The sequence below is a fragment of the Osmerus mordax genome, chromosome 19 (genome assembly GCF_038355195.1).
Source record: "Osmerus mordax isolate fOsmMor3 chromosome 19, fOsmMor3.pri, whole genome shotgun sequence".
In the NCBI taxonomy this organism is placed as follows: domain Eukaryota; kingdom Metazoa; phylum Chordata; class Actinopteri; order Osmeriformes; family Osmeridae; genus Osmerus; species Osmerus mordax.
Window position 1 is genome coordinate 3,582,898 of NC_090068.1, and position 22,004 is coordinate 3,604,901.

Here is a 22,004-nt window from a genome sequence, read left to right on the forward strand (position 1 = left end):
AGTGCTGACTGCTGGCATATGAATCAGATGCTTTCAAAGGGTTTATGGATGAAATGCTGGCTAGCTAACAGAACGACAATATAAAGTGGATACTTTCAGTATAGATCAGTGAATTTTGTTACATAAATTAATGTGTTTACTGATGTCAAAACTGCCTGCACGTTGCAAATGTGCAACAACATTATAATCACCAGTTGCATCACAGACATGGGCATTATTCTTACCACTTTAGCCTCGTTGGTCGTTTTCTTAAGGCATGGATATAGCGATCCACAAACGGGCATATGACAGGAACAATGGGCCTCATTCACCAAATGTTCTTAAGAACAAATTTGCTCTTAAACCCCACTTACGCATTTTTCACAAAGATTCTGGCATTCACCAATGTTTTCTTATTTGCGATTTGTTCTTGGGTAAGAACAGAATGTACGCACACCCAATAGCACTTTTACGCACAATTGAGGGCTGAAATGTTTGCGCAAAATAAGTAGTTATACCGTTTTCGTCCGTTCTAATTTCAAATTGAATATTTTGTCTCCTTTATAATCTTGCAACTAATATTTTTTATTATTTTACACATAATTAAATGTTTGTTTGTTTTAATAAATACACACTACACTTACACTTCTGCTCAAGCACTTTGAATTGCCATGGTGTATGAATTGTGCTAGGCCTATTTAAATTAACTATCCTTGCTTTGCCTTCAATTCACATCAATTATGTTAACGGGGAACCTTGCCATCCAATAATAAGTGACTTATCACGGTATTTATAGGCCCAAAGTAGTCTTATTCTGCACACTAAGACAACATCACACAATGGCGTGTTTATTGCTGCTGCAACATTTTGCAGATCGTACCCTGAGGAGGGAACGCATCGTCCGTGTCCATACCGATTTATTTGCAGAGAGTGACGAGTACCTGTTGGGACGCTTTAGGCTACTAAGAGCTACTAACAGTCAACTGTCTTCTAGGCTATGTTTTGAAATATGTTTTTTTGCTTCAGAATTCAGATTAAAGTTAAACCATTTCATTTCACTTCATCAGTTCTGCGCACTTCTCCAGATACAGCGTTCACTGCATGAGTAATTGCATTCCATGCATCGGTTTTATTTACTGCTTTGTATCCACAGCTGTCGCTATTAAATATGATGTGTTGTTTGTCGCTAACTTCTTGCAGCTGTACCTCCACTTCAGAATTATTAAAATTTTTCTGTCTTTTGTCGAGGCCTCCACCATCTTTACCACGTCGTTTTGACATGCACACGGCCCTGCCATATCATGCCCTTTTATGGGAATTAACGGGGCGTTTACCTATGCTAAATAGGAGCAACGGGGCACAAGCTTTCAACTTACGAAATATTGGGATTCATCATTCTAAGAACACACCTGCGAACAATTCTGCTGTTTAAGAACACGTCATGAATCACACGTATATTTCTCTCAGGAACTTTCTTAAGAACAAATTTAAGAAATAATTTAGGAAGATATTGGTGAATGAGGCCCAATGCCATCCATCCATCATCTGCCGCTTTTCCGGGGGTCGGGTCGCGGGGGCAGCAACCTAAGCAGGGAGGCCCAGACTTCCCTCCCCCCGGCCACTTCCACCAACGGGGGACCCCGAAGCGTTCCCAGGCCAGCCGAGAGACATAGTCCCTCCTGCGTGTCCTGGGTCTTCCCCGAGGCCCAATGTTCGTACAAATTTAGTTTCCTCAGTCAGTTCTTATTTAAACGAATGTGATACAGAAAATACATGACTACTTTACAGCATTGCATAGCATAAATGAAAAAATGCAAACATTACTGTAAACATAGAACACACTTCTTAGGCAGAACTGTACATGCAAGCGCTGTATAATTGTTCCCACAATTATGACAACTGGCTTATGTACGAAAGAAATGTCTAGATATTTGTGGTGGGAAGACACTTTAACAGAGAACCAATATAATACATTTTAATTAACATAGCATAAGCAATTTGATTACGTCAGAAGCAGCAGACAAATGACGGCTACATAATCATTTGCAGAATGTGCTAGAGCATTGGCAATTTGTTTAAAATAACGACAAATTGATCTTATGATGTGCATAAGTGACAAGACGAGATGATGTGGAGGTTGAACAAGTACTTCAGAGATGACAGAATTTCAATTGTGATCTGAGAAATATAGGTACCAAAGCCACTGAGAAGAAACGTCATCCCCAGCTGCATCACGTGCACTGCACTATCTATAATTCCAGAAATATGTGTGTTTTAGTGACATCATTGCCAATTTTATCACGGGCACTGGGCACTAGTATTTTAGAATGTATGGTCATTTTTGGTCATTTTCTGTAGATTTGAAGTATGCTAGTTATTTTGGCAACCCTGATAAAATTCCTGGGTCTAACCTGGCTACCCCAGTAGAAAGGTTCTGGCTATGCTCCTGCATACAAATATAGCTAATCAAAAACATTTATATTTTCCCTTGCCACACACAGCCTTGCTTTAGTTTCAATATAACTAAATTAATACATTAATATCTTCTTTCTTTCAGGCTGCTAGTTAGCAAGTTAGTTGAGGGCCTTGTCACAGCTAAACTTACTATGCGTGGTGTTGCTTTCAGTATCTTTTCCACTTATTAAATCCTCATCGTTGGTCTTTATTGACTTTTAATCAAAACTTCAAGAATCTTACAGAAATCATGCAAAGTCGTCAAACTTACCTATCTAATACGGCAGTTTGTCAGCCCTCAGGGACCCATAACAGGCAGTGGCCTGCCTGTTCAAAAGCGGCACCTTTTATATCACCTCAAATATCGTTTGTTTTTTGGCATCCAGACAACTTTACCCGCTTCACTGAACGTCTTTCGGTCTTGAGCCATACACCTGCCAAATTTCATCTTCATACACTGCCTGGTTCGCAAGATAATCAAGCCATAGACAGACAAACAGATTCCTGGCATTACACCTGGATTACAGCTTGAATGGAGCAATCAAACTGTAACCAACTGTAACTGTAAACAAATTCACCATTGTAAAAAATAAATAAATAATATTTTTTTTTTACATCTGAAAGAGGACCATTACCATATTCAACATGGATTGCTTCTTGAAAATGTTTGCTTTCTCTCTCTTTCAGTGCCTCGACCTATCATCCACCCATTGTCCAGCCCCAGCAACATGTTCTGTGTGACAAGCTTGGATCCAGACACACTGCCCTCAGTGGTCACCCTGCTCATGGACGTCATGTTCTACTCAGGCGGGTGAGGACCTCTCCTCAGCGCTCCTGTTTCACATATGGCTGTCACCAGAGGCCATCTGTCGTCTCTATTAAGAGACTCAAGCAAACAATATCTTGCAGACTAAACGGGTGCACTTCGTGACTTGGGTTGAAACACTTTGTTTTCTCATCATAGAAAGTCCTTTACCTACATTTACATTTAGTCACTTAGCAGACGCTCTTATCCAGAGCGACTTACAGTAAGTACAGGGACATTCTCCCAGAGGCAAGTAGGGTGAAGTGCCTTGCCCAAGGACACGTCATTTAGCACGGCCAGGAATCGAACCAACAACCTTCTGATTACTAGCCCGACTCCCTAACCACTCAGCCATCTGACCCCCATACCTAACCTAAAGATTGTTAGACTGGTGGGTGGTTTGGACCTGACCTGTCCAAATGTGTCTAATGTTGAACACGGTGTCAAATTTGGGTTTGGTAAACACTGACAGTTGAATAATTTACTTTCTTTGGCCATATTATTTCTCAGGATAAAGGAACCTGGGGTGTCTAATGAAGACTCTGGTCACATCCGCTTCTTCTCCTTCTCGCTGATTGAGGGCTACATCTCTCTAGTTATGGATGAACAGATGACACGCAGGTAATGTGGCTCACTGTACCCAATATATAAAGAGCATTGAAAGTGTTTTGATGGAATTATTTTTCACTACTACAAGGCCTTAGGTTAGTCTTTGTTTTGATGGGTGCCTGATAATTTGTCAAATAATCTAGACGTATAGATTTACACATTGAAGAGGTCACTGAGTTTACAGACCTGAACTATGCTTTATGTGGGTCAGTGGTGTTTCCAAACTATGTGGATAAAAAGTGGACCAAGCTTTCTATACTTTTGAGGGGAACTGTTTTTCTAAAGTAGTATGCAAGAGAAACCTTAGACCGATTCATTGCCATGATAGTTCTATTAGTTCCATGGTAACGTGCTACATAGAGTCCTTATCTAGCACATGTGAACTACTTACCGTATTTTTCTGATAATTCGCTTTATAAGTCGATTTATATTCGCTCGCGAGTATAAATCTAATCAGTCCAAAAATGCGTCATCAGAATCAGAATTCGGTTTATTCGCCATGTTTGTTATACAAACACGGAATTTACTGTGGCAGGGAGGTGCAAAACACTAAACATATACAGATCTGAAATTAAGTAAAAGTACAAAAGTTTAACTATTTCTAAGAACTAAACAATCTAAGAATACAACAATTTAAATATAAAATATATATAAAAATAAGAATAATGAGCAGCGTGAATGGTCAACATAGTGCAATCGGATACTGAGATAAAGTGGCTTGTGCATACTGAATTGCCATTAGATGGACTTATAATAGTTAAATAAGTGAATGAATGTCAATGGGAGTCCTTGGCCTTGTTGAAGAGGCCAGTAGCAGATGGAAAGAAACTGTTCTTATGGCGTGAGGTTTTGGTCCTGATGGACCGCAGCCTTCTGCCAGAGGGGAGTAGCTGGAACAGGGAGTGACCAGGGTGGGAGGGGTCGCCACAATCTTCCTCGCACGCCTCAGGGTCCTCGAGGTGTGCAGGTCCTCGAGGGTAGGCAGATTGCAGCCGATCACCTTCTCTGCAGTGCGGATGATACGCTGCAGTCTGCTCTTGTCCTTGGCAGTGGCAGCAGCGTACCAGATGGTGATGGAAGAGGTGAGGATGGACTCAATGATGGCTGTGTAGAAGTGCACCATCATTGTCAGGTTGAATTTCTTCAGCTGCCATAGGAAGTACATCCTCTGTTGTGCTTTTTTGGTGAGGAAGCTAATGTTCAGTTCCCACTTGAGGTCCTGGGTGAGGATGGTGCCCAGGAAGCGGAAGGACTCCACAGTGTTGACTGGGGAGTCGCACAGGGTGATGGGGTGAGTGGGGCTGTATTCTTCCTGAAGTCCACAACCATCTCCACTGTCTGAAGAGCATTGAGCTCCAAGTTGTTCTGGCTACACCAGGTCACCAGGTTGTCAGCTTCCCACCTATAGTCAGACTCATCCCCGTCAGAGATGAGCCCAATGAGGGTGGTGTCGTCCGCAAACTTCAGAAGTTTGACAGACGGATGACTGGAGGTGCAGCTGTTGGTGTACAGGGAGAAGAGCAGAGGGGAAAGGACGCAGCCCTGAGGAGATCCGGTGCTGATGGACCGGGAGTCAGAGACTTGTGTTCCCAGCTTAACGCACTGCTTCCTGTGAGACAGGAAGTCTGTGATCCACCTGCAGGTGGAGTCAGGCACGTTCAGCTGGGAGAGCTTGTCCTGAAGCAGGGCAGGGATGATGGTGTTGAAGGCAGAGCTGAAGTCCACAAACAGGATCCTGGCATAGGATGCTGGGGAGTCCAGGTGCTGTAGGGTGAAGTGGAGGGCCATGTTACCGGCGTCATCCACAGATCTGTTGGCTCTGTAGGCAAACTGCAGTGGGTCCAGGAAAGGGTCTGTGATGGCTTTGAGGTGTGCCAGCACAAGGCGCTCAAAAGACTTCATTACCACAGAGGTCAGGGCGACGGGACTGTAGTCATTGAGTCCTGTTGGCCTTGGCTTTTTGGGCACAGGGATGATGGTGGAGGACTTGAGACAGGCTGGCACATGGCATGTCTCCAGGGAGGTGTTAAAGATGTAGGTGAACACCGGAGACAGCTGGTCAGCGCAGTGCTTGAGGGTGGCAGGAGAGACAGAGTCCGGCCCAGCTGCTTTGCGGGGGTTCTGCCTCTTGAAAAGTCTGTTAACTTCACTCCTGAATGGAGAGAGTTGTCACTGTAGAGGGGGTGAGGGAGGAGGCCCCGTGGGTGGGAAGGGGTAGTTCAGGGCAGTCCAATTGTCTTTCAAATCTACAGTAGAACTCATTCAGGTCGTTGGCCAGGCGGGAGTCGTTAGTGGAGTGGGGGGCTCTGGGCTTGTAGTTGGTGATCTGCCTGAGCCCTCTCCAGACAGAAGCAGAGTCGTTAGCAGAGAACTGACGCTTCAGTCTCTCTGAGTACAGTCGTTTAGCCTCTCTCACCGCCTTGCTAAACCTGTTCTTCGACTCCTTGAATCTGTCTCTATCCCCACTCCGAATGCTTCCTCCTTCTCTGACCTCAACTTTCTGAGCTCTGCTGAGAACCAGGGCTTGTCGTTGTTGAAGTTCACCCTGGTGCGTGTTGGAATACAGCAGTCCTCACAGAAGCTGATGTATGATGTCACAGCCTCTGTGAGTTCATCCAGACTATTGGTAGCAGTCGTGAACATATCCCAGTCAGTACAGTCCAAGCACGCCCGCAGATCCTCCATAGCCTTGAGTCAGGTGGCTGAGCGGTTAGGGAATTGGGCTAGTAATCCGAAGGTTGCTGGTTCAATTCCCGGCTGTGCAAAATGACGTTGTGTCCTTGGGCAAGGCACCTCACCCTACTTGCCTCGGGGAGAATGTCCCTGTACTTACTGTAAGTCGCTCTGGATAAGAGCGTCTGCTAAATGACTAAATGTAAATAGCCTCACTGGTCCACTGTTTTGATGTCCTCACAACAGGTTTACAGAGCTTTAATTTCTGCCTGTATGCAGGAATCAGATGGACCATGGTATGGTCAGAGTGACCCAGTGCTGCACGAGGGACGGCATGGTAGGCTCTACTGACTGTAGTGTAGCAGTGATCCAGAGTGTTCTCTTCTCTGGTTGGGCATTTGATGAATTGTCTGTATTTAGGGAGTTCGTGGCTGAGATTACCTTTGTTAAAGTCGCCGAGTACGATAACAAGGGAATCCGGGTTTGCTCGCTCCACACTCAGAATCTGGTCGGCGAGCATGCGTTGGGCCTCTTTAACCTGTGGACCCGGTGCCATGTAAACGCCGACCAAAATGAGTGACGCAAATTCTCGTGGCGAGTAAAAAGGTTTACAGTTTATAAAAAATTATTCCAGATCCGGAGAACAATGTTGCAGAATCACTGTCACATCTACACACCAGCCACTGTTGATGTAGAAACAAATACCACCGCCTTTGGTTTTGCCGGAGAGTGCAATGTCCCGGTCAGCTCTCACAAGTTGAAAGCCTGCCAGATGTAATGCAGTGTCCTGGATCAAATCGCACAGCCATGTCTCCGTGAAGCCCAAAATCGAAGATGAAAGAAAGTCTCTGTTTTTCACCCTCAGTAGCTGAAGTTCGTCCATTTTATTGCACAGTGAACGTACGTTGGAGAGGAAAAAAATTGGAAGCACTGTTCGGATTCCACGTCTGCGAAGCCGAACTAACGCTCTCGCTCGCTTTCCACTTCTACGGCGTTTCACTGCATGAGCAAAGCCTAGCGCGGCACTGGCTAGAATTCCCACTAAATCTGCCGCTGGAAGCACAAAAGTGGGAGACAAATCCACAGGAGTTGTAGTCCTGATGTTTAGAAGTACTTCTCTTGTTAGAGAACTCCTTAAATCTTGGCAGAACACTGAATTAACAGACAAAACAAGACAAAACAGAGCACACCTAGCAACCGAGGCAGCCAACATTGGCGCCATCTTGGATCAAAGAAGAGGAAAAAATGAAGAGGAAAAAACATTAATCGCACTGGAGAACTCTACGTGCACCTCCTGATTTTCCTGACTATCCGTCTCTCCGTCCGTCATTTTACGGATACCCCTTGGCTGTGATTGGTCCGTATTAAGAACTGCTTGTGTCAGGGGCGGGGTTGCCGTGATAAACAGAACGAACAGAATCCTTTGATCGCCATTGCTGTAAGTTTTTACAATTCATATTTCAGCTAAACAGTACATGTAAATCAACATCTGAATTAAAATGTGACGAGAGATGTGCGTATTTTATTGATGAAACGGCTAATTTGTACATTTGCTCCGACTTCTCGATAACCTAGGTAAATAAACACTCGACGACGACTTACAAAAAACCGTTGCGCCACCTACTCTTCTGGCGGTGAATTGTTTTCAGCACCCACAGCCTTTGGAGTACAATAAATTCAACCAACCCGTCCGACTCTGTCCGTCTGTCCGTAACGGAGTCGGAGAAGTATAATTCGGCCTTAAATAGGTGTCCGGTATGTTAACGTAACACATTAACAGTTATTCAGCTACACAATAGCATAAACTAGAGAGGGTACAATTTCTGGGGAAATTGTAGGGTGTGCTTGCTTGCATCGGTTGCACAGGGGTCTGTTTTTTAATGACATTTTTACAACTGATATTTCTGTATATTTTATATAAAAATGCATAGGGCCTACTTATTATTTATAAAGATTACACAGATTTAAAAGCATCTTTTTTTTGCTGCTCATTTACAACTCAAAATACGAGTGAAGTGTAGAATGAAATATGATGTCTTCTCATTTCCCCTGCAAGAGGCAGCCTCATCGTTGAATCAAAACGAATAAATTTGGCAGACCGGTGTAAAAATTGACCTAATCTCTATGACGTAAACGTCCTTTTAAGTTTTTCCCTTCTCATGATATTTTCAGGCATTTAGCCTACTCATTGCATTCATTCATTAAGAACCCCCTTTGAAGATTATTCTACGACGTTACCCGGCAGTAGAAGATGGAATCACGATTCAAACAGTACCATCTGCTAACTGAAAATATGCCCCCCAAAACGTAAATAAGCTTGACGTTTATTTAGTGGAAAATCGCTCATTCATAAAAATCTCACTGGTAGCAATCATTGTCAGTAACAACGCAAAATGCGATATAGCCCTGTGTGGAAAAGCTGCCCCGGTAAATTGTACTACTACAGTACAGTACTAGACTATTGCTGTGTTCGTCTTGGCAGCGATTGCGTTGGTTGAATTCGATGTAACGTTCCGTTGTACGGTTTAGGCTGAAATTAATTATTTTCATGAACAGATTGACAAAGTTTAGGCTGTGGCAATGAAGTTTAGGTTAGTAGTTAGATAGACTTTTAATTTAAGTAAGGGGAGTGCCGAACATGTTCTGTCGCCGTTTGACTTCCTAAACAGCTGTGTAGATGTTTTTGTAGTGTCTCGCATAGGCTACAGCGTTGCAGTGAGCTACACTTGTTTGAAACCACAGGTAATGATAATTTCACCAACAAATCGTTTACTTGTAATGTAATGTCATAATAAATCCTACAACGAAAATGTACATGTGAGGAATGTTTATTTTAACGATTGAAAACAGATGCATCATAGACCACTGTAGTATGTATTGCCCGGGCAACAGAGGCTAATGTCATGATGCTAATGCTTCAGTGAAATAGTAGACTACTGTTTCCGAAAGTAGATGTGGGCCTACTTCCTTAATAATATCAGCTAATATTGTACATTACACATCACAATTGTGTTTCACATCACAAAGTAAAATGAGTAAATAGTTATCACCCTGGCCTCTTTGCTTGTGGCGTTTCTGCAGCTGCCTTGCAGTAAAGCTATAGTTAGCCTAGCTATCCCCCAAGTTAACAGATGCGAAACGAATGTTCTGCTACAGGTAGTCACTCGTGTTTTCGAGACGTTAGTGACGTAAGTAACGTCAGTGACTGTGGCTAGCAAATTAGCCACCGTTAGCTTCACTTTTCGCCACAAAAACTTAACTTGAGCCTAAACCATGCAACGGAATGTAAATAAAAATACAAGCAACTCAATCGCTACCAAGACGAAACTTTTGACACCTAGGTTGTCTATGTAGGCCAAATATTGACGAAGATTTAGGGGGGCAAAAATAAATAATAATAATAAATATATATGTGAGAGAACAAAGGTTGTGCCCTTGCCGAAGGCAAAGCACACCCAATAATAAATATATATATGTGAGAGAACAAAGGTTGTGCCCTTGCCGAAGGCAAAGCACACCCAATAACATACCTGGGAGACTGAATAGGCTACATTTACATAACAAGCTAGCGAGTCCAACAAGCAAGTTACCGGTAAGCTAGTTCACCAAGCTCCCGATCTCATTCCACATCACTGAATCCGTTGAACTCGTTGGTACATGTCAGTCAGTATGAATTAACATTTAAAAGCATGTTAAATTATATATATTTTGATATATGTCACACCTGACTGACCTGAAAAAAGTGCAATTTATAATCCGGAAAATACGGACACATCTATCAGATGTGAACTAGTAGAATACATAGGAATGATGTCTAGAGTATATTTAAAGACAGTGTATGATTGGGCAAGATTGCTAAACCTGAGAAATGATGTGTCTCCTCATGATTTGCAATCCTAGGTTTCCCAACAATGTCCTATTCACGAGTGCTTCAGGAGAACTTTGGAAGATGGTTCGTATCGGAGGGCAGCCTTTAGGATTTGGTGAGTATCACAAGGCTCAAGCCATTCAAGGTTTGCGGGTAGTCAGATTTTGCACAGGTCCACTACATTATGGAGTTGTACATAATATTTTTGAGGCTGTGTGTCCATTGGTATAACAGTTGTTTGATGCCAGCATCTTAAAGTGAAGAGAAAATCAAACCGTAATGTTGATCTGATTATTTTCTTCTAGGCAGTGTGGAGAATATAATTGACATCATGGCAGGCTTATTTAATTCTACTGACAGGTATTTCTGAATAAAAATCATTGCCTTTTCTCAGATGAGTGTGGTATTGTGGCTCAAATATCGGAACCTCTGGCAACTGCTGACATTCCTGCTTATTACATCAGTACCTTCAAGTTTGACCATGCCCTAGTAAGTGATTAAATTGGCTTTGCATGCAGACATAAGTATCGGAAGAATACTTGTTGCCATAAAACCATCTAATCTTTCACTCCTCACCTCTATCTCTTCCAGGTTCCAGAGGAAAACATACAGAGTGTGATTGGAGCTCTGAGGACTAATGAGAGCCCAGGACAGTAAAGGGAATGGGGAAGGTAGACAGTGAAAAAGTGAGAGCCTTGTGTCTTCATGGCCCACACATTGATTTATCATGTTCAACTCTTAAAAGTGCCAAGATCTTACCAGTGGACAGTTATTGGGGGTGGGCAGTTGTGTGTGTGTGTGCTGGGAGAATGGGAGCTAGAAAGACTTGGGTGTTGGTTGTATGTGAGGGGGTGGGGGGTGCTGTCGGATGCTTTAGTTCAGACATTCAAAGTGGCCCTCCTTTTCTGAGATGGTGCCAACTATGCTCTAAATCTGCACATGTTCACCCCCCCACTGTACCAAACAACATCCACCCATTTGGGGGACCCTAACTCTGTAGTTACCACTGTATTTTTTTCATTCTCCTCTCACACCATTGTTTCACCATGACACAGCCTACCATGTTTGCACCCTTTTTTCTGCAACACCAGCTCCTGAGAAGCTGCAAGCCAGGTCTGGACTAGTCTAACCACCCTGGTGTGCACACGTCCAAGCTCCCTGAACCCATAAGTGTTGCTTTAGTTTACCAGACTGAATCTGTTTTCGTCTTGACATTCTGTTGTTTCTCCAATGCTGCTTTTCCTGCAATGACCATATTGTAATAGTTACCTGCCCTCCTGTGGAAGGATAGAGAATGTACTCTACAAACAAGATCTCTCATTAGTCTTTCTTTTCTTAGTTTTCTCAGTGCCAAGATGTTTAAAGGCCTTCTCTAATGCCCAGTGCACAATTAATGAGGAAATAATTTCAGATTTTGAGCAGGTGTCAGATGGTGTGGTCTGGAATTTTACAACTTCTGGAACTAGCATTTGATATTATTCAAGACTTATAGTAGAATTAGAATTATATATTGCTGGATTAATGATTCAAGATGTGTACAGGACTGGTCTTCGTCTCTCTGTTGACCAGTAAGGTTCAAATTTGTCTGATATACTGGATTCTGTAATGAAACCTTTATGGCATGTGATTGGCAAATTTCTAAGCCACTGTTTCTATCATATCATTTATAAACAACCGTTGAAGTGTGCTACACCTAAGCTAGTGTCCATGTACTCGAGTGACTGGGTTGTTCTTGGGAGACCATTCTGTTAGAATATTTTTTGCATCAACTGCCACACCATGCTTGACCTCCTAAGTCTTTACCATACATCAGTATAACAGTTTTGAAAATTAGCGCAGGAGAGGTGGTGGACATGAAGTAATTAGATCCGTTATGAATGATTGTTGCTGTTGTGGATAAATGAACCAGCCCTGCAACACCCTGGTGTAAACCCCCCACCTTTACCCAACTCCTTCCCCTCTTTTCCCCCAGTCTGCACTTTAATACAGGTCTATCCTAAAGACCTGCTGTACTGATGTGAAATTGGAGAAAACCTATTTACCCCTTGAAGGATCCTCCTGAGAAAGGTAGACGTGTCAGTCTTAAGCATTTGGTGGGACTGTCTGTCTCCGCACCAAGCAAAAGCTTTTCTTCTGTTAGCTTGGAATAGCAGAAACCATATATTTATCAGTGTTAAAAGAAATACTAAGGGTGACATTTCTTCTGATTGAAATAAAAAAACAAACTACTCAAACTGCTTTTTTGTTTGTTTTGAGCTTGTAGCAGTTTCACCTGTCATTTCTACTGTCTTTTGTTAAATTGTCTTATTTTAATGGCAGTCCCCAAGGCAATTTTTATCCCCTAGTTTTCTGAATTACTAATTGATCACTGGAACAATTGAAGCTTACATCAATGGTAATTTCATATTGTGATTAACATTTGATTTGATCTGAGATGGATACAATATAAATTAATGAGGACCCTGGGGACTGTTGGGAATTGTGACAAGATGCCATACCCCCTATTACTGATCAGCTTTTTATAAAAGAAAGAAACGGGTTGATTCCATGGTTGATAAGTCAATGCAAAATGCATTACCTTTCTGTTAATTGCCTTTTGTTACCCAAATACACTGAACAGTACCCACCAGTGTTGGAAAATGTGGAATTGAATCATTTAATTAATTCAAATAAAAACTGTCAAAATGATGTTGCCCAAGGCTGACCACTCAACTTATCAGAAAAATGAATACAATGAAATATCAAGTGCAGTATACTTTCTATCTGTCCTATCAAGACAAAACCTTTTATTTGACCCGTTTGTTAAAGAGGGTTTCTTGCTGTGCAATAACAATGTGGTCTGACATTGGTATTGCAAATAAAGCCTGTATTCTATATTTGAACACTGACAATCATTTTTCCATTTAAGGTAGATGGTTCTCTCAGTTCCAATGTTGTTGACCATTTTGTGGATGAACAAGGGTATGGTGAGCCAAAGACGATTGATGGTCAAACAGGAAGGAAGACCAACTGGTGTATCAACTTACTCACCGCTTCAGCTGTAATTGTCACAAATAAACAGCTGAGAACAGTAGGAAGAAAAGGGGAGTGGTATCAGTTATCTTCATCATTTGACTTATGTAAACATTGTAGAGTGCACAGGTCCTGTTCGCTTGCACAGAGAGGCCATACGTCACAAGCTTTTCCCTGTTTAAACATCAATGTGTTGGGTGAGGGGAACTCTGGTCACCCTTTGCAGGCCAGTAACAACACAGCCATATTGATTAGGGTGTAACAAGGTGGTAACTGCTACAAAGAGGGGAACATTTTATACAGATATGAGCAAGATTTAGGCTTTGTAAGGGAACATGAGGCTGTGTAAACTCAAGCGACTGTGATGGATGACTTTGCATGAACATGTGGGGAGAATGTTTTCTACACACTTTAAGACAACTAATGACCAAAAAACAATTGTTGCGAACGCACTTGGCAACTAGTCATTTCAAAATGTATGCAATTGACAATTACTGACAACAATAGTACTTTTTACAGAACCACCCAACAGCGGTACGGGAGCATGATATCCAAGGATACAGTCAATCTTGCACAGCACACATTGATCTGGAGTCAAGAAAGTCCATATTATGTTGAACTGATGACTATGATGAAGCCAATTTTTGACTGTGGTCATCCTTGGAACAGGTGTTGCTTTGCATCATCAGACACTGGTTTGGGTGACAGCTAAACTACCTATGTCCTGCATGGCCTGGACATAGGTAGTTTAGCTGGGGAAGACACACTGGGAGTAGATTGAATTACTTTAATGAAGCACCTATAGAGGACAGCTTTCACAGAAGGTTCCAAGCCTCAAAATGCAGTCCATGGGATGAAAGGTGAACTTGTCCGGATCCTTTTAGCTATGTGGGGAGAGGCTGGAGAGAAGGTCAGAGCTCTGGGCCTCCCTGCTGGTGTGTGTGCTTGCGTGCATGCGTGGGCAGGGGGTTCAGACAAGGGACTTCACTAGAGCCACCATGTGGTCAACTCCGCAGACCACATCCACCACATGACCTGGCACAGTTACCTAAAACCACAAAAAGACGAAGTAAATATGGTTTGAAAATGATTTGTTCAAAGCAATTGGAACCTTTAACATTTGATCTAAAATGAAAAGTAAACTAGGCATAAGTAGAATATTGTACACAACCATGGTTACACATAACTCACCCGCCATGGGAAGTACTGGTCGTCGTGTTTTCCAATACCCAGGCATCCTCTCACATTTTTGCCCCACACAAAGAGTTCCCCTTGGTCTATAACAAGAAACATAAAAATGTTTGAAAGCTCAATAAAGTCATTCATATTGAATTTTTTCTGCCTACATACAGCTTATCACATTACAAATTAAATGGAACAGCATCTTTCAGCTCTGAATTTCAGGTCCATCTAAGTCAAGTCAATCTACCAAAACAGGTTCACCCACCTGTCACAGCAGCAAAGTGGTTCAGTCCACAGCGGATGCTTGAGAGAGTCACTGTGGGGTTAAATTCTGAGCGTCCAAACAGTGTAGGAGGGACCAGCTCTGGGGTCTGGGATTCAGACAGATTGGGGCCTTTTCCAAGAATTCCATAGCCCCACACAAACACTTCACCTTGCTCTGCAAGACAAAATGTTTCTGTATCTGCAGTGTAACACATTTCACACGGAAACACTATCTTACTAAGTCATTGTGAGTCTGATGAATAATTATTTTCTAATATAATTGTAAAAACATATTATAAAACCTACTCGAGCTTCCACTATTTTCACAACTCTCCCTAAAAGCTTTGCTAACCATTCAGTATGGCCACTTGTGTGCCTCCACATGCTGCCTGAGTCACCTTGCCCACCCCTTTGAGAGGCAAGAGTCGAGGAGAGCTGATCTAAAAAGGAAGGAACATGTGAGCATATAGATATAAAACAAGTGTGCTTTGCACCACATAAGGTGCTTGTCTAAATACCTCTTCCATGCTTTCTGAGATTTTAAGATGTGATTTTTTTTTAAGATCCCATGACATGCTGTTTTTGGAATGTTTTATATAGGCCTTAGTGGTCCCCTAATACTGTATCTGAAGTCTCTTTCCCGAAATTCAGCCTTGGTGCAGAATTACAGCCACTACGAGCAGTCCTACAATGAGCTTTCCTCAGGACATGCCGTTTCTGTGTTTGTATCTTTAAATGCTATGAGGAAGAAAGAGGCAGGGCTAACTGCCATGCTTCGGTCATTTGCAAGCCATGACGTCGCGAGTAAAAAACAATATTGTGCTTGCACGGTCGTAGCTAATTTTCTCATTGGTGGGCCAAATTCTCTGTGTGGGCAAAGCAGAGAAAGGGGAGGTAACCTTCCATATTGTGACGTCACAATAGGAACATTTTCAAAACCGAGCGTTTCAGCATTCGTTTTCTCAAAGGCGGAGAAGAATATCCAGGGCTTGGTTTCACTTATCGAAATTTCTAGCCACTGGGGGACCAAAGGCAGGCTAGGGGAACTCAAATTAATGTCAAATAACCTCCTAAAATGAACATTTCATGTCATGGGACCTTTAAGGTTTTTCTGCAGCTCTCAGATTTATGATGTTTCATGCATTGTGTCACCTGGGTTGCCTCAGTTACACACGCCAGCTGGAGGTACTCTGAGTTGCCCCAGCCATAGAGCTGTCCCTCTGCAGACACGGCCAGGCTGCAGTCTCCATAGGTTGTCACCTGGGTCACCTTCACCCCTGCCAGATCCCCTCTTACAGGTAGGGGTGTGGCAGACATGTCTAAGTGGCCCAGACCTGCAACCACATCACCATGACCCATGGCACAATTTGGTTCAGTTTCATAGGTAATTGTACTATATTGGTTTTGTACCCAAAAAATCTAAAGTAAGATTTATTTTGACCAGAATCTTCTGAGCCAACATCATTGAAGAAGGTAAATTGTACAGAAAACATTACACTGGCCCCGTCCACACTAGCCCGGGTAAATACAAATACGCGTATTCTAATTGAAAACGATCTCCGTCCACACTAGCGGTTTCATATCGTTTTCCAAATGTTTGCCGTCCACACTAACACGGGTACATGACAATCATTGTCATGGTTACCCCACTCCTGCCCCTCCCTCCAGCCATCACGCTGCTCTGTTTACATACTCCTCGGGCAATACTATTTGGTGTTGTATAATTTAAAATTGTCCCACCAGCTAGCTGTTCAGCGAGGTCTCACCCAGAATCGCCGCTCTGTTTGGTTTGAACCATCTTCTCTGCCTTGTCCCCCTATCATTCAGGCACACCGAGTACAACGCTCGCCTTCTGCATAGGAGTAACGTGTATCTATTAAGTGATAATACTTGTACCTGAAGTACACTAACTAAACTGGTAAATAAATTATAGAGATGGAGCAGCATATTTCTTTCACCTTCCATGTTCGTCTTGACATTATAGCTATAGTCTAAAGCGCAAGCTATCCCCAGTGCCATGGCAACTGAACGTCATCGTATCTGAAAAGCTCCGTGGACCCCGTCCACACTACTACACGAACCCGGCGTTTTCAAATGTCTCCGGCTAGGGGAGCGTATTCGAAAAGCTCAGTTTTCAGTGTCCGAATACGCCATATTAGCGTGGACGGGAGGTGCAAACGCAGACATATGTATGCGTATCTAAATTTACCCGGGCTAGTGTGGACGTGGCCTATATTGACAAAAATATCGGTACACCTACACACTACACCTACAGGAGCCTTTATGACGTCCCATTCTAAATCCATAGCCAATAATATTCTGGAGTGTCTATGGGAATTTATGCCCATTCAACCACAAGAACATTAAGGAGTTTGGGCACTACTGTTGGGTGACCTTAACATCAGTGATGCCGTCTAATCTGACCACTTTTTCAGTAACGAGTAATCTAACGCGTTAGTATTTCCAAACCAGTAATCAGATTAAAGTTATTTGTCCAAGTCACTGTGCGTTACTATTTTGTCATTAATAGTAAAATACATATTTGATTTCTTCTTGCGTCTCTGGGAGTGAAGTCATGTAGCCTATGGGACAATTATGTCACGTTTTCAGCAAGAGGGTCACATCACGTGTATAGACCTACCACTCCCTCCCAGTGACTCTGAGTTGCCACTTTTCTCAAGTCCCTTTGCTCCGGTGCCATCTCGATTTGATTATATGTGACAAATAAGAAGGACAAATAAGATTAATAAACTATTACATGAACAAATGCAACGAACCGCAACTAAATCCATGTTTTTTCTAAAAGTAATGGTTCGCAAATGATCTCAGATTTACTGTACTCTGGGTGTTTTTTGGGGTTTGTTTTTTCCCCCAAAGTAGGCCTACGACTTGAGTCGTTTTTCCAAGTGCGTTCTTAGGCCTTTCATTTTTGCCACTACTTTCCTGCCAAAATGGCGACGTAAACAGTCAAGTCACGTGGCGTCTGGAGCTCTATAGCCACATGGGGTGGGCAACTCCCCATGTGCCCACCCCCAAATCCATATTATTGCCTATGGATTCTGAATAGGATGTCATAAAAGCCCCTGTAGGTGTAATGTGTCGGTGTCAAAATACGACATACAGTGCCCTCCAAAAGTATTGGAACAGTGAGGCCAATTCCTTTATTTTTGCTGTAGACTGAAAACATTTGGGCTTGACATCAAACGATGAATGTGAGACCAAAGATCAACATTTAAGCTTTTATTTCCAGAGGGGGTGCTCCATCAACATTTCTAATGCAAGTCGCGCTTACACAAATACGTCTCACTTGGGTAGACGTCAACTTAGACTAAAGCCTCAAGCCGTTCCACTAACCCACTAACAGGCAACGCTAATTCAAGCTACACCTCAATAAGCTTAGGCTGTGCAGCCCAGATCAGGAGATTGTTGAAAAGAGGAGTTATGTCGCAAAAAGCAAAGCGTAAACCAGCAGTGGTGTTATTTTCAGCAGCGTAAATTGATTTTTTTAGTTTTTTTTTTGTTGTCCCCAAAAACATATTCATAGCTAGCATGTGTTTCTCCAGCATTCCTGTTCATTACACTACTCGTAGACGTAGATATATCACAAAGTATATACGGTCAACTTCTAACCTTCACTACCTATCCAGATCTTCTCCACCTGCCCTCTCTCTTTCTATAGGGCTCTGGAACTGCCAGTCTGCTGTGAACAAGGCAGACTTCATCCCAGCGTTTGCATCTCATGCTTTTCATGCCCTGGCGCTGACAGAGACATGGATCCGCCCTGAGAACACTGCAACTCCAGCTGCTCTCTCCGTCAACCACTCCTTCACTCACTCACCCCGCTCAACCGGGCGGGGTGGTGGGACAGGGTTGCTTCTTTCCCCACATATTAAATACACATCCACACCACTCCCTGTTACTGCCAAATCATTTGAACACCATTATGCGATGCTAACTGATCCTATCAAGGCATGCTTAATTGTTCTTTATCGCCCACCAGGCCCGCTAGCCGACTTTGTGGAAGAGCTGGACATGCTCCTCAGCTTCCTCCCGGATGATGGAACCCCTCTGATAGTCCTTGGGGACTTCAACATCCACCTCCAAGGAACGCAGGCCGTTGACTTCTTGTCTCTCCTGACCTCCTTCGACCTGACGCTGCTGAGCACACCGGCGACCCACAAGGCAGGCAAACAGCTAGACCTCATCCTGACACGTAACTGTATCACTGACTTAACCTCTGTAACCCCACTGCATATTTCTGATCACTACTTTATCCAATTCTCTTTCTCTCTCCCTCCAACTCCTTCTACCTCCCCTCCCCTTGTAACTTTCCGGCGCAACCTCCGCTCCCTATCACCCTCCCATTTCTCCTCTATTGTAACATCCTCCCTCCCCCCCATTGACGAGTTCTCGTCCCACCCCACTAACACTGCCACAGACACCTTGTTAACCACTTTAACTGCATCACTTGACTCTCTCTGTCCCCTGTCAACCAGGCCTGCACGATCTTCTCCCTCCTGCCCGTGGCTTACGGATGTTATTCGTGAAGAACGGTCCACCCTTCGGGCAGCTGAGAGGAGATGGCGCAAGTCCAAAGGCGGTCTGGACCTTGATAAGTATCACTCCCTCCTCAAATCCTTCTCTTCTCACATAACTGGTGCTAAAACCCTCTACTTTCTGAACAAAATCAACTCCGCTTCAAACCCCCACAAACTTTTTTCTACCTTCTCCACCCTTCTTAACCCACCTCCCCCACCCCCTCCCTCCACCCTGACAGCAGACGACTTCTCCTCCTTCTTTGAGAAAAAAGTTGCCGACATTAGCAGTCGGTTCCCTAAACCCACCTTTCCTACCCTCTCACCCTCCATGACTGACCCAACTAAATGTCTAAACTCTTTTTCTCCTCTGTCTGAGGCAGAGATCTCTGACCTCATTCTCTCTCATCGCCCCACCTCCTGTCCCCTTGATCCTATCCCCTCACCTCTCTTTCAAACCATCTCCCCCTCCATCATAACTTTTCTTCTCCATGTCCTAAACTCCTCTCTTACCTCTGGCACCTTCCCCTCTGCCTTCAAACAGGCTAGAGTTACCCCTCTACTTAAAAAACCCTCCCTTAACCCTGCCGTCCTCCAGAACTACAGACCGGTATCACTGTTACCCTTCCTTTCAAAAACAATTGAACGTGCTGTATCTAACCAACTGTCTAACTTTCTCTCTCAGAACAACCTGCTTGATCCCAACCAATCGGGCTTCAAGACTGGCCACTCCACAGAGACTGCCCTCCTTTCAGTCACCACTGCCCTCCAGTCTGCCAGAGCGGCTTCCAGGTCATCTGTCATCATTCTGCTGGACCTTTCTGCAGCGTTTGACACGGTTAACCACCAGATCCTGCTCGCCAGACTTTCTGAGATGGGCATCACTGGCACTGCACACCAGTGGATCTCATCCTACCTGTCGGGAAGATCCTACCAGGTTTCCTGGGGAGGCAAACTGTCAGGCCCTCGCCAGCTCTCCACTGGTGTCCCACAGGGCTCCGTCCTTGGACCCCTCCTCTTCTCTCTGTACACCACCTCACTTGGACCAATCATCACCTCCCATGGCTTCTCCTACCACTGCTACGCTGACGACATGCAGCTGTACCTGTCGTTCCCCCCGACCGATCCGGGGATCTCAGCTAGGATTGAGGCCTGCCTCACAGACATCTCCGCCTGGATGACCAAGCACCACCTCCAGCTGAACCTCGCCAAAACAGAACTTCTCATCATCCCGGCTAAACCCTCCATCTCCCACGATCTCTCAATCACCCTGGGATCTGCGACGGTGACCCCTTCATCCTCTGCCAGGAACCTTGGGGTTACCATGGACGACGAGCTCTCCCTCACGGCCCACATTGCTGCGGTCTCCCGGTCGTGTAGATTCACCCTCTACAACATCCGGAAGATCAGGAGATACTTGTCTGAGCACTCCACCCAGCTGCTAGTCCAAGCACTTGTCCTCTCCAAGTTGGACTATTGCAACTCGCTGCTCGCTGGTCTCCCAGCATGTGCAACCCGCCCGCTTCAGAAGATTCAGAATGCAGCGGCCCGTCTGGTCTACAATCTACCCAGACGCTCCCATGTTACCCCGCTCCTCGTCTCTCTCCACTGGCTACCTATCATGGCCCGTATCAGATTCAAGACCCTGGTATTGACCTTCCGAGCAGTGAACGGGACTGCACCCGTCTACATCAAGTCTCTCCTGCAGCCTTACACCCCCACCCATCACCTACGGTCTTCTTCAGACAACCGCCTGGTGGTCCCACCGCTCAAGACCGCCCGGTCCCAACACAAGCTCTTCTCCTGTCTGGCCCCCCAGTGGTGGAATCAACTCCCCACCTCCATCAGAGATACTGACTGTCTCTCCACCTTCAAGAAAAGGCTCAAGACGCACTTGTTCCGGGAGTACAACGGTACTTAGGAATGGTTCGCTTGACCCGATGTTAGTTTCCTCAAGGATCACAATGACTCTTGCTTAGAGACTTGTTGCTCTTGTGGTTAGTGGTAACTGTTTTAAATTTTTGTTCTCGCTGTGATATATGGTTTTTATTACTGTTGCTTGCTTTTTTTTCCCACAGGTACACTTGCACTTAGGTTCATGTTGTTTAATTGTAACTTGTTTAACTACATGCTCTTATGGTTCTTCCCTTTGGCACTTACTTTGGTTGTTCACAATGTGTGCTTCATGTTTTGGCTACTCGCGATGTTTTTTGGCTATCTTGTTGTTATGATCAGTGACCTATGCACTTTGTAAAGCTCTCTCTTGGAAGTCGCTTTGGATAAAAGCGTCTGCTAAATGAATAAATGTAAATGTAAAAAGGGCAATGTTGCCGCAATTAACACGGAAAGGGAGATTTTTGTCAAACCATTACGACAGTTAAAATGCGGAAATTGTAGGCCATCTACTTAACATAACTATATGCAGTTAGATAATTAGTGTAATTTGATGAGCTGTCTGAAATCGTTCTGACAGTAGCCTATTGCTCAATATTCTCAACAGGAGATTGAGAATAATAGCCTTAATTGCTGCCACGATTCAAAACACTGAAGAAGGCCATGGTTAATTGCACTTGATGTGGGCTAATAATGTTTTTGTCTTCACATCTTGAACAAAATTAATAAA

The 22,004-nt window shown here is 43.9% G+C and overlaps 2 protein-coding genes across 4 annotated transcripts in view; one reads left to right on the forward strand and one right to left on the reverse strand.

Annotated features, from left to right (window-relative positions):
- castor2 (cytosolic arginine sensor for mTORC1 subunit 2) overlaps positions 1 to 12,622 on the forward strand; it is a 43,622-nt gene extending 31,000 nt beyond the window's left edge. Inside the window, exons 5-10 of one of the 2 annotated variants that reach the window (XM_067257793.1) lie at positions 3,121 to 3,244; positions 3,749 to 3,859; positions 10,421 to 10,503; positions 10,783 to 10,877; positions 10,980 to 11,074; positions 12,361 to 12,622. In XM_067257793.1, coding sequence (XP_067113894.1) covers positions 3,121 to 3,244; positions 3,749 to 3,859; positions 10,421 to 10,503; positions 10,783 to 10,877; positions 10,980 to 11,045 — 479 coding nt within the window. In that variant the 3' untranslated portion in view covers positions 11,046 to 11,074; positions 12,361 to 12,622. Of the gene's footprint in view, positions 1 to 3,120; positions 3,245 to 3,748; positions 3,860 to 10,420; positions 10,504 to 10,782; positions 10,878 to 10,979 lie in introns of both variants that reach the window. The other variant, XM_067257792.1, reaches the window with a different exon arrangement.
- Positions 12,623 to 14,173: 1,551 nt separating this feature from the next.
- Positions 14,174 to 22,004, reverse strand: part of rcc1l (RCC1 like) — a 43,471-nt gene continuing 35,640 nt past the window's right edge. For both annotated transcript variants that reach the window (XM_067257790.1, XM_067257789.1), the window contains 5 exons: positions 15,999 to 16,180; positions 15,199 to 15,286; positions 14,848 to 15,021; positions 14,592 to 14,677; positions 14,174 to 14,448 (listed from right to left, as the gene is read on the reverse strand). In XM_067257790.1, the coding sequence (XP_067113891.1) occupies positions 14,371 to 14,448; positions 14,592 to 14,677; positions 14,848 to 15,021; positions 15,199 to 15,286; positions 15,999 to 16,180 (608 nt within the window). In that variant the 3' untranslated portion in view covers positions 14,174 to 14,370. The remainder of the gene's footprint in view (positions 14,449 to 14,591; positions 14,678 to 14,847; positions 15,022 to 15,198; positions 15,287 to 15,998; positions 16,181 to 22,004) is intronic.